The sequence below is a fragment of the Leiobunum rupestre genome, chromosome 2 (assembly GCF_980474605.1).
Source record: "Leiobunum rupestre chromosome 2, qqLeiRupe1.1.hap1, whole genome shotgun sequence".
Taxonomy (NCBI): Eukaryota; Metazoa; Arthropoda; class Arachnida; order Opiliones; family Sclerosomatidae; genus Leiobunum; species Leiobunum rupestre.
Window position 1 is genome coordinate 14,197,541 of NC_143385.1, and position 18,847 is coordinate 14,216,387.

The 18,847-nt window shown below is 36.0% G+C and overlaps 1 protein-coding gene across 1 annotated transcript in view; it reads right to left on the minus strand.

Annotated features, from left to right (window-relative positions):
- The window catches only part of LOC149956186 (adhesion G protein-coupled receptor L3-like), a 43,100-nt gene extending 24,850 nt beyond the window's left edge, over nt 1–18,250 (minus strand). The window contains exons 1-3 of the mRNA XM_090164660.1: nt 18,040–18,250; nt 12,592–12,801; nt 11,600–11,861 (exon numbers count right to left, since the gene is read on the minus strand). Coding sequence (XP_090020786.1) covers nt 11,600–11,861; nt 12,592–12,801; nt 18,040–18,136 — 569 coding nt within the window. The 5' untranslated portion in view covers nt 18,137–18,250. The remainder of the gene's footprint in view (nt 1–11,599; nt 11,862–12,591; nt 12,802–18,039) is intronic.
- Between the last annotated feature and the right edge of the window lie 597 nt (nt 18,251–18,847).

An 18,847-nucleotide genomic window follows, 5' to 3' on the forward strand; every position in this document is an offset into this window, starting at 1 on the left:
AATAAGTAAAAAATTGCAGCGAGGGTTTTATATTTCAATTTCAAAATAAGTAAAAAATGGCAGCGAGGGTTTCATACTTCAACTTCAAAATAAGTAAAAAATGGCAGCGAGGGTTTGCTATTTCAATTTCATTATAAGTAAAAAATGGCAGCGAGGGTTTCATATTTCAACTTCAAAATAAGTAAACAATGGCAGTGTGTTAGAATTTATAGCCCGGTGTACCTAGTAACAAAGACCATACCACCGGAGGCCTATCATCATAGTGCCCCACACCAGCATCCCCCTAGCCCGGACAGGTGACAAATCGAGCATGGGTAGCAGAACCCTACTACTGATGGTCTCAACTTTGACGCAAGCCACTCAACCCAGCAGAAGATGCATTAATGGGTGGACCAATCCCCACTTCGCACACAGCAGTGGGATTTAGAATGGATGCTATAGCAACTCCAGCCGACACCCTACCTACGAAGGTAAGGAGCCAAACCCTTTGGAGAGAGCTCCTAAAGGGGAACGGCGAGCACACAGCAGCCCACATAACCCAGCACAGCTGGCACCGGAGATCCCGGTGGGAGTCCAAAAGGCCGGGAGATGGGTCCGCCGTGCCCTCATACGGAGGCTCGCCGCCCCACAGCAGGCTACCCAATCCGCTGAGGCGACCAGTTTGCCTGGACCCTCTCCGTTAGCCTGAGTAAACAATGGCAGCGAGGGTTTTATATTTCAATTTCAAAATAAGTATAAAATGGCAGCGAGGGTTTGCTATTTCAATTTCAATATAAGTAAAAAATGGCAGCGAGGGTTTCATATTTCATCTTCAAAATAAGTAAACAATGGCAGCGACGGTTTTATATTTCAATTTCAAAATAAGTATAAAATGGCAGCGAGGATTCCATATTTCAATTTCAAAATTAGTATAAATGGCAGCGAGGGTTTCATATTTCAATTTAAAAATAAGTAAAAAATGGCAGCGAGGGCTTCATATTTTCTGTTGATTTACCATTTTACTGCAAACGGTTCGAGAGTTATGACCCGAACAGCGGCGGCAACGGTGTAAAAACACGAAACTGGTGGAGTGCGATTCACAAACAGTTGTAACTTTTTTTAAGAAAAAATTTCGTGGAAAAATAGAATAGTCACTCAATAAATAAATATGTAATTCCTATTAAGTGTTACCAAAACAACATAGTGCCTCTTTTAAGAGAGAAAATCACGCATCTTGCTCGTTACTTATACATATACTGTACAGGCCCGTACATGGGGGGGGGGCGCCAGGGGATGCTTAGCGCCCCCAAATGAGTACTTTAGCATCCCCAATACAACCGACCCAAAAAAATCGATTGCTCAATTACCGAAAGATATGATCTAAAATATTTGTATATTAATCAAATAGCAAAATTACTTTTACTAGCGAGCTAGTATCAGTAGATATTTGAAACCATTTTACTATAGTTTTTGAAAATTGCTTTCGCGCGTCTCACTGCACCAGAATAACACAATAAACCAAATGTTGGTATATTTACTAAATTCATAGGTGGGGAGATAAAAATGACTCAAGGCATTGGCACCCCCAAAAGAATTTGGGTGCCCCCGAGTTTTGGCGGCTGTATACGGGCCTGCCTATACTTTGGCAGGCTTAAATGAGCACGATGTTTCATCAATCTTTTCAAGGTTACATATAAAAAAATATACTATCAAATAATTTTCTGCCTAATGATATTTAAATATTCTAAAATAACGTAATTATGTAATTTAGTCTAGGGCTGAGGTTTGTACTTCACAAAGATAATAATTAACCCCAAAGATTACTTGGGGTTTTAAGGTGGAACCAATTGTGATTGTTTTTAAAAAATTATAATGCGTCGTTTAACAGCTATGGAAGGAAATAACGAAGAACAAATGGTTTTATTTATTTATTAGACACTCGATTTGGTTTATCGAATTTCCGTTTGGTGTTCAGGTTTTCCGTACGATCCAAAGGTGGGAACCCACAGTCCAAAGATTGGGTGACCCATACAAAACACACACCCATGGGTACCCAAAGGTGAGTATAGATTTGGGAAGGGTAAGGAATTTTTATGCAAAGATCGATGGAAATTTTCAAATGGGTTTTCCATGGGCAATCGCAATTTTTTAATGGGAATGTTCTACGTTTAGAACGACCCCTAAGGACCTACTTTCTCCGCACTTCTTTCAGAAATGAATTTCGAAATTTCTGCAGAGTTAGTAGTTTTGTTCGTTTATTCCGCAAGAATTGATATATTTATATATAGAGAGAATGTTTATATTCCGTCGATTTTTATTGCCTCTCCGAGGGGACAAATTCCCCTAAGAGGGGTATTACAATCACCGTGTCTGTCGCTGTGGGTGTGTCTGTCTGGGCTGCAAACGCGTTCGCATTTTCGGAGGAAGCTGCAATCGCTGCGTACACAGTTTCTTAGAATCAGGGAGAAGGTTTTTCCAACAGCGCCTTCTTTTTGTCATTTGGTGTATTATAATTTTCTTTTGCGAATTGTGATTGTACGTCCAGAATCTTCAAAGTTCGGGACGGACCAAGTGCTGAGGGTTACTGTAAACGTATCAACGTCCAAATGGCAGGGTTTCCACAAAATATTCACGATATACGTAAGAATATTTTTCGATCGCATCGGGCGGGTTTCGAACCCGAGCCCTCCTGCATGACGGGCGAGTGTTCTACCACCGATAAATGTAACGATTCATTGAAAATTATAAGCTCAGCTTAAGCGGAAGAGTATATTTATAATTTTTACCTCTCCGAGGGGACAAAGTCCCCTAGGAGGGGTTATACAACGACCGTGTCTGTCTGTGGGTCTGTGAGTCTGTCAGGCCTGCGAACGCGTTCGCATTTTCGGTGCAAAGTGTAATCACTGCGTACGCAGTTTCTCGAGATCTCTGCGTTCGCAGTTGCTAGTAATTAGGGAACAAAGTCGAAAAACCGTGTTTGCAAAACCACCGTGGGACGGTGAGCGTTAACGGATTAATTTGCAGTCGGGGTTGGTTTGGTGGTTTTTTTTCGTCAACGCTCGCCGTCACGACAGGTTTAATTCAGTAGTTTGGATATTTCGCTATTGTAATGTTTATGTGCAGGGTGGTAATGTTGTGTTATTGTTATGACGTTTGTGGGTGTTGAGTTTGTGGTGTGTATGTACGAGTGGTAACTCTCCAACTCTTTCTTATTGACTTTTGGGACGGACCGAGTGCTGAGTGTAATGCACCCTCTCAACATCCAATGGCAGGGTTTCCACCAATTGTTCACGGTATTCGTCTTAGTATCAATTTGCGATCGCATCGGGCGGGTTTCGAACCCGAGACCGCCTGTTTGACAGGTGGACGTTCTACCACAGAACCACCGACACTTATTACGTTTCATTGAAAATTAGACCTTCAGCTTTATCGAAAGCGTATTTAATAGAGCATGAAATTTTGGTTTAATTGAAATAGAGCAAGATTTCGTGAAAGATTGAAATTATTGCATCGAAGAAATTCTAATTTAGCGATTTCTCATTTCATTAAAAACAAATGCGTCACCCAGGTTTCGAACCCGGGCCGTTCAGATAGGCAGTCAAGCGCTCTACCACAGAACCAACGACAACTTCAAGCTATACTGCAAATAAGACACTCATTGTAAGCATAATAGTTAACAAAGTCTTGAATTTTTTTACGAATGAAATTGTGAAGGCCTAATGTGGTTTTTTACGAAAAAATTATAAAGACTTAATCTTGTTTAATATAATAAGTTGCTTTATTTCAATTTGGTACTTTTGTTTAGTGTTTTTTTAATGAATGGAGTTAAAGATTTTTTTCTTCTATTATTTGACGTTTTATTTTAATGAATGGAGTTTAAGATAGTTTCTTCTATTATTTGACGTTTTATTTTTGCGGTTGTATATTTGTTTTATCTTTTATTCTTTTAAAATTATTTACTTCTTCCGCAAAATGGTTCATTTTTTGGAGGAACCTTTTTACTTATTTTTTGTGTATTAATGTTTTGAGAACCTTTACGTTTGGGAAAGGATAATTTTTGACGGAACCTTCAAAGTGTATACGTCGCATTTTCAAAAAATTTAATGGTCAAATCTTGTTTTAGCGCAGTCAGCAGATAAGATAAAGGGTAGAACCCGTTAGTTTTTTGTAATTTATTTAGTTTTTTCAGTCGTATATTCTTATCTATTAGGTTTAGCGTATTGGTTTTCAAGCTTAATAATTCATTTATTAACAACATATCGAGTTGGTCTGGTTTTCAACTCGGTCGTAATTTATTTTAAACGTTTTCTCGGCTGATTAAGATGTTTAATGCAGTTCATCAATTGGGTTCGTTTGTGTTTATTTATAAAGAACCCTAACTATTCCCTCTACGGTCATTTATTGATATACGTTTAGTCAAGTGGCTTTCTGTGCTTTGTGAATGGTAAGTTTTTCGCTTCTTGTTAATAAGTTTTTTGTTGGTGTGGATATTTGGATATCTACGATTCCTAATGCAGTCATTGATATCCTGGGTGTGCGAGTCATTATATGATATTGGAAATTGGACGGTTTTGGTCTTTTTCATGCGGTATGTGTCACAACGTCAACAGGTTCCGACAGTCTACGAGTCGTCCAGTACCAGATATCTACGGTATCTTGATCGGGCGAACGTTGAAATAAAATGAGCGTTAACTATGCGGCAAGTATTTCGTAAGCGACAAAAATACAAATACCCTCTGTAGATATTTCTTTCATTAAAATTGCTTCGTATTATATTTAACTGCTAAACTTGTACCGTAAATAGGGTTAAAGTCAATTGTGCATTGTTTTAGTACGTCTAACTCACTGTTGTAACTACTTAATTTATAATATTCTGAATAAATTAATCTCGGTTGTTCTTAATTATTTTAATTCAAATTAAAATTTTATACCGGGCGGGATTGAACCGGGATTACGTTATTAGTAAATAACTCTGAATTGGGGAGATATAACTTTGAGGGTCATCTCGAGAAATTAATACCGCTAGTTGTATTTTAATTTTGACTGTGTGAAGTGGTTTAAAGAAGGTCTTCTGTGTTGTTATATCGTAAGCGATAAAAATACAAATACCCTCTGTAGATATTTCTTTATTAAAGTTTGCTTCGTATTACATTTAACTGATAAAATTATTCTGTAAATAGGATTAAATTCAATTGTGCGTTGTTCTAGTGCGTTTAACTCACTGTTGTAACTACTTAATTTATAATATTCTGAACAAAGTAATCTCGGTTGTTTCGTTTCAATTATTTTAATTCAAATTAAAATTTTATACCGGGCGGGATTGAACCGGGATTACGTTATTAGTAAATAACTCTGAATTGGGGAGATATAACTTAGAGGGTCAGCTCGAGAAATTAATACCACTAGGGACAATGCTTCCGAGGAGAGGTATATTTTGGCTTGCCAACTTGTTAAAGTCTGCACTTTACCTCTCCGAGGGCACTATGTCTGTGTAGCTGGGCTGCGCACGCGTTACCTGGGCAAAGTCGAAAAACCGTGTTTGCAGTTTTAAGGGTGGGAAAACCACCGTGTGACGGTGAGGAATAACGGATAAATTTGCGGTGGGATTGGTTGCGGTGGTCTTTTTTTCGTTAACTCAATTTTATTGGAAAGTTTGTTTTTTTTTGTATTGCTTATGTGTGGGAATGTTGAGTTTGTGCTATGGCGGTTGTAGGTGATGAGTTCGTTGTGTGTGCGTTTTGTATGAATGGGTTTTTTCTCTCCAACTCTTTCTAAACTGTTTTCGTATGAAAATGTAAAGGTCAAATCTTGTTTTCGCGCAGTCAGCAGATTAGATGGTTAAAGGGTAGAACCCGTGGGGGGCTCATCTAGTTAGTTTTTTGTAATTTATTTAGTTTTTTCAGTCGTCTATTTTTATCAATTGCGTGTTTGGAGTATTTAGTTTTCAAGCTATAGGGATAAGTTATGAAGAAAATATCGAGTTGCATACATCGTGTTCTTACACTATTGTTGGTATGGTTTTTAACTGGGTCGTCATTACTTCGTACTTTATTTTAAACGTTTTTTCGACGGATTAAGATGTTTAATGAAGTTCATCAATTGGGTTTGTTTGTTTTTATTTATAAAGAACCCTAACTATTCCGTCGACGGTCATTTATTGATATACGAGCTATCGTTTAGTCAAGTGGCTTTCTGTGCTTTGTGAATGGTAAGTTTTTCGCTTCTTGTTAATACATTTTTTATTGGTGTGGATATTTGGACATATAAGATTCCTAATGCAGTCATTAGTTTCCTGGGTGTGCGAGTCATTATATGATATTGGAAATCGGACGACATTGGTCTTTTTCATGTGGTATGTGGCACAACAGGAAGTCTACAAGTCGTCCACTACCAGATGTCGAATATAGCTATTCAACGGTATTTTCATCAAGGGCGAGTGTTGAAATAAAATAAGCGTTAAAGATGCAGCAAGTATTTCGTAAGCGAGAAAAATACAAATACCCTCTGTAGATATTTCTTTCATTAATATTTGCTTAGTATAATCAATAGTAAATAGAGGGAAAAAGTCTATCACTGCCTTCAGATTTTACCTTCCACCATGCTTGCTATCCTTTTTAAAGAGCTAGTGATCACGTGATATTTCTAACCAATAAGGATAGCGCATTACGCGCGAAGTAGTACATTTGTGGTATTCCGCTCCGCGCTCAAGATGAAAATTTTGAATTTAATCCCTGGCAACCATGTCACCGCCTCGCGATTTCAAATAGTCTCTGTCAAATGCTGACCATTATTTAGGAACTAAATTAACCAAATTATCGAAAGCAAAAGTTTAATATTCACGTATTTTATAGAGAACTATTTTTCATCGTGGCGGAGTACAACCGATACCTTTGTGTCCCTGTAAAGAGGCGAGGGGGAAGTCATTTCCGAAGCCCAAAAATTTTACCCCTCAAATAAGACGTCGTGCGGTTGGACCCAAGTGCCAGACTTTCTCCCCCTATTTACTTTTGGTATTATATTTAACTGATAAACTTGTACTGTAAATAGGGTTAAATTCAATTGTGCATTGTTTTAGTACGTCTAACTCGCTGTTGTAACTACTTAATTTCTATTATTCTGAATAGATTAAACTCGGTTGTTTCGTCTCAATTATTTTAATTGAACCCGGATTACGTTTTTAGTAAATAAGGGTCGTCTCGATAAATTAATACCACTAGGGACAATTCTTCCGAGGAGAGGTATATTTTGGCTTGCCAACTGGTTTCCGTATGCAATTTTAAAGGTCAAATCTTGTTTTAGCGCAGTCAGCAGAGATAAGAGGGTTAAAGGATAGAACATGTGAGTGGTCCACTTACAGTAGTTAGTTTTTTGTCTATTGGTACTTTTGAACCGTTAACGGTCATTTGTGAATACAATTTCTAGTGGTATACAACGCGCTTTTTCTTTTTGCTTACTTTACTCGTAACTTCGTAATTTATTTTACGTGTTTTCTTATCGGCTTTAATTGTGTGATACATTTTCATTAAAGTGGTTACGTTGGTTTTATGTTTTGAGATATGCGCTGTTGTTTAGCCTTCACCATAGAGTAACCCACTCACATAGAGTGGAAGGCTATCAGCGTAACTTGTGAACACTTTTCGTACGCAACGTCTTGTTTTCTAAGCGTGAAATAAACAAGTTGGCCTAAAGGTCATGTACAATATTTGGATAAAAACATAAGTTTATGCTCTAAAAAATGTAAAAACAATACCATCGATCTTCGGCCTATATTTATTCACGCCTCGAAAACAAGTGGGGCCATTAGGATTATTGGTTCATGCGCTTCCATAGCACGTTCCACTCTATGCGAGTGGGTTACTCAATGGCCTTCACTATTCAGTTAAGGTTTTTTTTGTGCGTTATGAACCGGGAATTATTATCAGTTAGGTGTTTTTGTTTTTTTTCCATTACAATTTTCATTACCATGGGTATATGGATTGACATTTTTTAGATTTCTAAGTATTCGAATTACCTTGTTGTTTGATTGGGTTATTATTATATATTTTTATTACATATTTCGGTTAATACAATGTTTAATAAACATGTTTTATTACTGTGGGTATTTAGATGGCTTTTTCTTTATTCCTGAGAATTTTAATTAAATTGTTACTTAGTTGGGTTATTATTATATATTTTTTTGTGGTTATTTTTTCTTGTATGTTGATAGTGTGGGGGATAATTCATGTCTACGATTTTTTATTTGCATTGGTTTTTATCGGCTTCGTTGGGTTGTCGTCATGAGCCCAAGCAGTTTTTATTAGTGCTTTCACTAATAATTTTGGTAACACATCAATTTGATTGTTTAAGACCTATAATACAATGGGTTCTTGCACGAATATCTTACGTTTCGTGAGCGTCCTAATAATTTTAAATTTTGTATTTCCGATTTCTCATTTTATTGCTTTGGTAATTTAATAACGTTTTGGGTCACTCTAAAGTTGGTTTTTAGTTTTATTGATATTGGAAATTTGTTTAATGCAATAACATTTGTAATATTTATTATAATTAAAGTAAAAAAATATACAGGTTGGCATAGCACCGGGATAACATTTTTTGGGGAAGGCTTTGAATATGGCGAATTATCATTGAGTCAAATTCTTCCGAGGAGGGTATATTTTGGCAAGCTTGCCAACTTGTTATACACTCTTTTGTTGGGAATTTTGCTGGGTGCGTTCATGTTAAGTTTACCTCCCTTAACCCCCATTCTCCATATCCTGGGACCCAGGACCCGAGCCTAGACCCCCCACCGGTGGTTCCAGGTAATGGCCGACTAGCGGGGGGCCAAAAGAGTGATCGAAAAGACCGCGAAAAAGAGTGTATATATAAATAGATCAATTCTTGATACTGGCATGCTCCCTAATTTCATCTTCCTAGCTAACTTTTCAAGCTATTAATATAATCGGTAAGGCGGCATGGCTACTCCTCTCTAAGATAAATTTTATATCTATACGGTTTGAGTCTATTTGATCGATTCCCAAATGATCGAACGGGTCCCATTTGATCGAATTTCCATTTGATCGAATTGCATTTGATCGAATGGCATTTGATCGAACGAAATTTGATCGAAAGCTACTGTAGGGTAAAACTACTAGTTTTTGGGAGTAAATCGAAAAGGCAACATCTAGTCAGAATGAGATACAGTAGACTATGAATAATAATTATTTCTTTAAACTGTACTAAAGAAAATTAACCATAGTACTTCTCCATAATAAGAAACTAAAACAAACAACAGAAATATGCATATTCAAATTTAATAAATTAATAAATTTGTTTACAATTTAACAACAAAAATTAAAAAAATAAAATACAGAAAAAAACCTGAGCGCAGTGACGTAGAAAACAAAATATTCTCGCGGACATAATTAATAGAAAGACCTATTAAAAAAACGAACTCTGTACCTAATTTTTAGCAATAGAAGGGCCGTGAACGTGGTCGTATACAACGGTGCATACGCGACTACGGCGCGCGTACATCAACCTAACCTAACCTAACCTAACGTAACCTGACCCTATTTATATATATCAAAAACAACGGGCCGTTATCGTCGATGTCATAAAAAATTCAATCATAAAGTGTATAAAGTAAAAATCTCTTCATCTTTGTGGCTTAATACAGTTAAAGCAATGAATTATTCCATCATTATTCCTTCTGCACTTAAGCAATGAATTATTCCATCATTATTCCTTCTGAACTTAAGCAATGAATTATTCCATCATTATTCCTTCTGCACTTCATATTGACATTCGGTAAAATAAAAACATACCAACTGGTACTATAAATACTTTTGAATTCGATCAAATAGTATTCGATCATTTGAAGGTTCGATCTTATGAAACAAATGACAAATGGGATTCGATCAAATGGAATTTCGATCAATTGCAACGTATAATGATCGACTGTCGATCACATATTTTTCGATCAAATGGACCAACACCATCTATACAGTGGACAGTTAAAAACGTTTCGAGTGGTCGTGGACCCTGAATTGTGGGGCGTTATTTACGCCATTAGCTATAGTTCTAAGATGAAGTTGTCTTAAAACGTTTTACTAGGAATATTTAGACCAAAGAAATTGAATCCATTCTTGCTTTTCGGATTCAGTCTTTTACACCTATTCATAAGAATATTAATTCCGGGTATGGTTTGCGAACAATTATCATTTCATTTCGTCAACACTGTTTGTTATTTCGCTGTCTCTTAATTTTCTGTAACATTGGATTTTTAAATTTTTTTCTCGAATTCCCCCACCCGTGACTAACCAAAACCATCAAACTATCAAGTCATTATTATAAAAAAATTGGATTGAATAAAGAACCATTTTTCCTACACTTAAAATAAACAATTGTGATTTTGATTGATTTTAACAGAGGTTAGATGCACCCATTTCCAGGAAAGGAGAGTTCAAGAGGAACATTTCGGAGTTTGTAATACCAATGTGAGGGCTGGCGTAGCATTCCCGGACTCTGAAAAGATGGTTGAAATTCTAATTGCACCTATTCGATAGCTACACCCCATTCCCCTGGAAATGATTCATACTTAAATTTTGCAATCGAAATAAAAATGCAAACAAAGCTTAAGCAAAAAACACGACTTGGACGTATTCTACAGTTTTAAAATCGCATATATCATTGCATTACATTACACTACCACACATTACACTAAATTATGCTGCATAATACTAAATACAGTACAAAATATTATACTAAGACTTAGCTCTAACTATGTATTTCATCGTTAGATTTTTGCCAATTTCGACTATTTAAAATTTGGCTGTTTTAAAAATTTTATCTTATTTTTAGTCGAATTTGTGAATGTCGAGTGAGCTGACAATTTTTTTTTGGGGTGGGGAGGAATTTAAAGTGCTTTTGTTGGATTAACAAATATTGAGCTGTTTTTAGTTTCCATTATGGCATTATTCTTGATGGTTTGGGTACTTTTTTACTATTGGGTGACGCAGCATCAAAACATTGTAATCCCTCGACATTATTCTGTTCAACTAACTTTTGCATCGACTGGCACAAAATTCTTAATATCTCGGCCGCTTACTTAAAGTATGCTTAAAATTTCGAATAATTTAGACAAACATTACTTAGACTTAGTTCAAAACGGTTTGAGTTTAGTTAAGAAGCGATTTAGGCCACTTGAAAAAACGGCTTATAGCTCAGGTGTTGGATTTTTCCAGGCTTCTTCTCGATTTTAGACCTACAGTGCCATCTCCTGAACCAAATACGAAACATTATTCATAACTATTATTTTTCATTAATCAGTATATTTTTTCATAAATAAATATTACATTTCATAAAGAAGTATTACTTTTCATTATTAAGTATTATTTTTCATTAATAAGTATTATTTTTCATTATTAAGTATTATTTTTCACTAATAAGTTATATTTTATAAGATTAAGAATCTCGTTATAGTATTTTACCAAAGAATATTTATAATTAGTAAGTTATCTAGAAAACTTTGTATTTGCAATAGTTTCCATTAAATATTAATATTTTCCATCTCGCTCAGTAGATCGCTTTATTTTTGTATTCCTTATATTAAGATTAATAAAACGCAACAGCACAGACTTACCCTACGTCAATAAGTGAATATCTGCAAAGTGGGGTTTTCATGATATTTTCTGAATATGTATGGAGCCTCTTTCTGATATATAAGCCATTCTGTTCAGAACTTTCAACTTCAAGAACCATGAATTGAATTAGGTCCACGGTGTCCGAGTGCCCGGGTGGACCGGAGAGCCACGGCGGTACTGCCACGTTTCTCCAGATTACATGCGAATTATTTCCGTGTCCGGGCACTTCCACTGCAGCTATCCACCATGATTTAAATGTCTCTGGAAAAACAAATTTCATCTATGAATATATATATAGGCTTGTATATGTTTTTAAATATATAAATAATAAAAAAAATGTACCATGCAAGCTCTCACTGCTTTCTTCAAACACGTTTTGGAGGAAAAAGGAAGGGAAAAGGGAAGGCTAAATACGTCATAAGATGAAATTGGAAAAAATAAGGACGTCAGAAAAATATGGTTTTTAAAAATATGCCTACGAAGTTTAATTTTCAAATTTGACATCCTTGACGGAGTAATGCAAGCGATTTGTCCGGAGCCTACGAATGTGCGTGTTTAGGTTTTATTATCTTTCAGATTAGAGGTATATTTTGGTATGAGCTTGGGATATATCTTCTCTAAGCGATAGTAAAATAGAAACAAAATATTCTAGAATTTTGGTTATTCTAATCGGCGCTACCTAACCAATTTAGAAAATATTTCAATAAATTACTTAACACTGTCTTTTTCTCCCGAACCAACTGAAAAATAGTCTTAGAAAGTATACTACGAACTAAGTGCTAGGTGTAAATCCCCTTAGACGTATATGTAATGAGAATTAGTTTTAAAACAAAAAAACAAAGACCACTACCATTATTGCGTAAGTAAGGTCAAAATTTATTTGACCTTATACTTACGCAGTAATGGTCGTGGTCTTTGTTTTAAAACTAATTCGCATTACTTAGAAAGTATATTTATTTGAAGCACTTTCAATTGACTTTTAACTACTTACCGTTACCAAGAAGTGTTACTAGGATACGGTCTCTCTCAGACTGGTTATCCAGATAAAATAGATCGGCAAATTCATCTTGATTGGGAAACCGGCACAGTTTTCTCGCGTCCTTCCATGATAAGGCCTGTCCTTTCGCTTCGTAAATGCAAATTTGATTATTTCCGCTTAAAACACCTGCTCTTTTATCACAAAACTCTTCAAGTTCCTTTTCTGTAATTTAAAAATTTAAAAATGAGGTGCAATCGATGCAGTCCACCAACGTTCTTAGTAGTTACTCTGTATCATGCAATTGCAAACAAATCGACATCGACACTTTTAAAAAAATATGGTTTTAAAGAGATAAAATCTGATACCAAGAATGACTTCAAGCGCAAAATAATATAGAACTGCAGAGATTTTAGTTAATGGCGATGTTCAGCTGTTTTTGATTTTTCGTCATACACTTTCACACAATCAAATAAATTTTGACACAAACAATTTACGTTTTGTGATTACGAAGCAATTGGGGATAATACCTTAAAGGAGAACTGTCACCAAAACCAAAATTTACGAGGGTTTTTTATAGAAAGATAGAAAATGTATTAATAATTGTCCCGGAAATTTTAAAGTTATTGGAAAAGTATTTAAAAAGTTACGCTACTTTTTCCACAACCTACATCAAACGGCTTCAAAAATTTCAGAAATCGCGGTTGAACCTACGTGCAGCGCCAAAAGAATGTAGCGGCAAAAATTTGAGACTAAATTGTTAGGCATTATTAAAGTGCTTAATTGATATATCATAAGTTACGTATCAAGTTCGGTCGTAGCTAGTCTTACCTTCACGTTGAAGGATATGTTTGTCGAAGTTGCGCAATTTTTCTATTTCTAGTATTTCGTACGTTACTTTTTCAATATCGTGTCGTTCACCACTTCATAAGGTTTTCTTATTTTTGTTATTTCAATTGTCCGCCGCTTCATCAAAAACTAAACATATTACTTGAGAGGGTATTTACACGAGCCTAGCTAGGTCGGTACTTGATGCTACAGATATTGATTTGACAAATTAAACGACGTGGCAAAGCAACGAATTATTTTCCTTCCTTCTGGATGTTGCCAAAAGCCCATTTAATAATGTTTAAAGATCATTCATTGAGTTAATTTTTTTCTTATTCGTTGTTTCTGTGCTCGTGATGGTTTTAGCGATAGCCGACGATAAAATTGTAAAAGAGGCTGGAAAGTTAAGTCGCGAAATAGTGTAATTAAGGTGCAAGTTTAATTTTAATATACCCTAATTAAATATGAGACCCACCTTCCAACTTTGTTTTTGGAGTGTAGGCAAGCGTCGAAATTAAAAAGGCGGTACTTATAGGTACCCCTCACGTTGATTGGATCTCTTGTAATTTTAATAACATAAATTACAGCAATTATAAACAATATTTTTACACGGGAAATAATTAAAGTCCACTTAATAGAGTATAACTTGTCCAACTATAATACTCTACAATGGCTCTTTGATGACGTTATCATTTGGCTATTTGGTATTTTAGCTTCCTTTGCCATGAAAGTCGCGTTTTTCGAAGATTCATGGCCATCTCTAATAACAGCGGCCTTTTCATAATACAGGTGGCAATGCTAGAGCGGACAGTTGCTTTAATAGTGTAACTATAGAAGGAATGTTGACACAGGAGAGGAGTGCGCTATACTTAAATATTTTAAATATTAAATAAATAGTGAGTACTCCTGTAACGTTATATTAAATGAAATTGAACAAAAACTAATATGATCATAAGTCATAACTAACGTTTTCTAATTAATTTCAATTTTACATTATTAGGAAGAAAGTGACCCTTTAAAAATTCCGAAATGATAAAAATCACGAAATGCTTCAAGATCAGCCACGCCCCATGTGGTCCCGCGGTTTGCTGTGCCCTAGCTACGCCACTGCATAAAATTCAATGAATCTAAATATAATAAAAACTAAAGAATTACGAACTTTAAAAACATACAAACAAAAGAAAAACCAAAATATCTAAATAAACCAAAATCTTACTAATACAAACCTTAAAATATAAATCATTCGCAAACCTAAAATTTCTAACTTATTATCTAAATCATTAGTAGCATTAAAGTGAATATAACCTGCCTCAATCCAACACACTTCCGTAACAATGTTATGTAGCATCTATATTATAAGGAGCGCTTGGTACGGCGGTCGTCCGAGCTTTCTGGAATGTTTGCTTAGTCTGGCATGAAGCCAAAGGCGGGGAGGCGAAGAGAAAGACAGCGCGGGACGGCGAGAGAAGCTGCAGCTTTTCGCTTCGTTAGTGGCTGAACTAAAGCCTTTTTATGTGTTTTTGCTTAGTCAGTAAGGGTACCAAAGGCGGGGCACGGACAGAGAGAAACCGTCACTGCCTTTCGCTTTGTTACTGGTGGTGGTTCGACTAGCCTATAGGCAAAGATAGCGGGGCGCCGGATACAGGGGGTTTACAGGGGTACAGGGGGGTTCGAAAGAGAGGGAAAGGCGGGTTTTTAAGTAATTTTCGTGGGGAAAAGTTTTTAAGTTATTTTTGCAAGGGAAAAAGGGGGAGGTTCGACTATGGGGAAAAGGGTACCACGGAAATTATAGCAGGGGTAAAAGGGGCAGGGGGGCCTTACAGGGGTGGAGTGCCTCGAAACACAACTAGCTGAGGGCCTTGCATCTGCCCTCTTCGGGGAGTCTAGGATGGGGCTCAAAGTGGGAAAACCCAACATGGACGCGCCCATAAAATATCGCGAAAAAATCCTGCAAATTTTCAGGGGCGGCGCTAAGGGTAGGCGTGACAGGCTTGGTAGGTTTTCACTTAAAGGCCCTCTTAAGAAAAAAATTAGGGCTCAAATTAAAATAAAATATTTGATAATAGTTAATACTGTAAAAGTTTAAAAACCGCTATTCTATAAAAATAATAAAATAATTTACTCGACAAAAAAAACGAAATACTGAAAGTTTTAATCAATTTAACCTACAATTTATAAATAATCTTTTAGCTTTTACAAATCCAGAACTGTCTATATTTTAAATTCTACCGTCGTCAGTTTCGAGTTAGTAGTCCGCCTACCGTTTTCGAATTTACTAACATTTGCAAGACTGTACGAAAATTAGTTCTACAAATCCGTACGAGTTTAATGTTTTGAGTAAGTAAGCAAGTTTTAAATTCTGCTAGTGACAACGGATCGAAAAATTATGATTGTCGTGAAACAAGTTCGAAGTTATTGTATATTAAGTCATTATATAGGGGGCGGCCACCAATTAGGGACAGGGGACTCACCTGGTTAGCTAAAAAAGTCAACTACAATCCACACTCGAGCCAAATCACTTAACCCATTTTTTTCTGAAGGCTGAATTAAATAAGTCTTACTCTAAAGAAACTTGGCCCTCTTGTTTTAATGTTTGTCTTACGTTACTGTCTATTATTTTTAAAAGTCTGCGAGCGCCCGCTACAGCTGCCAGATGAATTTCAGATTTCCTACTGCGCGGGAAATTCGCGCGTGCTACGATTATACTATTAAAGTTCTGTCTTGTGACTTAAGAGAAACATTTTCTAATTCTATTTTTTTTTTTTCAATTTATCTTAGAGATAGAAAAATCTGGGTTAGGCCTTACATCCGTTTTTTCAAATCGACGCTTTCATCATTGCACTTTTGGAAACGAATCCTTACAAATGACCAAATAAAGAATAACTTGCACGAATGCACGCGACCATGCTCCTTGTATTAATAACGTGGGGTGGCGGAGTGGTTAGTAATTTCGCCTCGCAGCTAGAGGAGCCGGGTTCGGTCGCAGCTTGTGGCACTGGGAGATTTCTCGGAACCACTCCTTCTGCGTTGAGTTTGCAAGTTCTCCCACCACTGGTTTAAGAGGTTTCCCACCAAGGTCTTCGGTTTCCTCTTTTCATAAAACCATGTAGGGAGCTGTTGGCTCGCATTGTAACCCGGCCACCTGTTTAAGGCATTAAAAGTCGCTGGATGACTTGGACCTAGGGTGGTGCCCAGGGTATTAATTATTAATACTTCCATGGGATTCACTGATTGGCTTTTTCAAACGCCTATTAGAACGAATAATGAGAGTGATAGATCTATTATAATCATATTTTCTCTCACGAAAATTACTTGACCCAATGACCAAATTTTTATCTAATTGGAATCAAAACCAACCCATTTCGAATCCAATTCTTTTTGGATTAAATAATTTAGATCAAATCAGAAAAAATGTTGAATTTAGCTAAAGCATTTTAGTTTAAATGTAATAGATTTTGGATGGTCATATTCTATCCAAAAGCTGCTAAAACCCTAGAAAAAGTAGAAAGCTCCGTGATAAAAAAGAGGCAAAAAAAGCTAACAATAACCCTAAATAAATTTAAAGTAATTACAAAACTGACGAAATGTTCGTATCAATAACTCTTCAAGAACAAAATGAAGACGCGAAACTCTGACCGAATAGATTTATTTTGATCTACCCAATTTGGAACATCATTTTGAAATTCCAATTGATAATCTTATATAAATGATCTATCTTTATAGAAAAAGATTTGGAAATGACAGAAAAATATGGTTTAGTAATAGATGTTCCCAGAGAAACTCTCCTCTAACTCCTTCTTACCAATTTAGGTAACGAAATACCATTTTGATATTTAGGACACTCAATAAATACGAAATACCATTTTGGTACTACATATCCGGCAAGTAAAGGTGACTTCTGTAGAGCGTGCAGCTCATAATATCGTTTCCCTCTTTGTAAAAAAAAATCTAGCCTGTCCTTGATTTAAAATTTATGGAAATGCTTTTATTAGAAAAATATTTCATATAATGAAAAGGAAATGAGCCGTAAAAACATTCCAGAATAGCATTTTCATTTACAGGGTAAATTTGAAAACCTTATTGTAACGGTTTACTCTTCGGAAAGTATCTGTGAACAGATCCATTTGAGGGAGCATTGTGACTAAGGAAAAATATCTAATAATGATCTTCAATTTCTAACCACTTATGTACAAACAGTTAACATCCTTCTGATCCATTCTCCAGTTAAATATATATATTTATTTATCTTTCCTTCAATGATTTCCAACAACACTAATTCAGCTGTCACGTGGCTCATTTTCTGGTTAAATATGTAAGTGTAATTTTAATGCCGTAAATTTATGATAACACAAATACATTTGGGACTCTTACCTCAGCCTAAAACGTGGAGTTAAGACAACACGTAAGGAGATAAAAAAATACTTAAAAATCACCCAAAATGAAATTACTAGTAACGCGACTGGAAAGAAACATAACCAATGTTTTCATATATTGAACTTTTGAAATAGAAATGAAGTGTCTAAATGAAATGATTCGTATTGCCAAATTAAACAGTTCCAAGGGTACCCTTGACATTTCAACTCTACTGATTATCAACCAAATTCCGAATAATTATAAAACGAAACGTATAATTACCTGAAACAATCAAATTCTGAGCGAAACACACCCGCGTGCAAGTATAAACTGCAAATATCGCGAATATCCATGGCTTTGACTGACTTGAAAACTCCATTTAATAATCGAGAATGCTTCACGGAACCTTCCGCGAATTACGTGGAATTAGTTATCTTGAGCAATCCGTGATACATTTTGACAGTGTGAGCTCTGCTTAGAGAAGGCAAATTATTCTAAAATAAGAAGACAGGTGGGCTCTGTTTGATCGCCCAATAAAAACCTATTCGTTCTGATTGCTTGTACGGTGCGCGCTCGCGATAAGATAAAAAAGCGCCGCTCGCTTCGAGACGCTGGAAGGATTTACGGCGAATCCCCGCGGTATTCCTGGTCTCACTAATTATGCCGATTCGCACTTATCAGGCCAAACCCGCGATAAGGCCAAATGTTTGCTCCAGTGTTTTGCCTTAAGCGTGTATAATTGATGACATTATAAAATCACTGACAACTAAATTATTACGTTGGCTTTTAGAAAACTCCTCAAAAATCCGGTCATTACCCAAAGTTCATGGAAACCTGAATTTAAGATTTGCGACGTTGCGTGGTGTCAGAAATAAGGTTGAGTTAGTGATTATTTGCCTTTATCGACTTTAGAATACGTTTCGTTAGGGTCACGGGATCTGAAGTTACTGGATATAACTTTACGTTTGTTTTCAGAACAATCATTGTAAAATGGAACCCATGGCTGTGCGAATTCGTTTCATCATGTAAAATTATATTTTCTGAGATGCACGGGTAGGCTATAACGTACTTTACATATAATTTGGGGGCA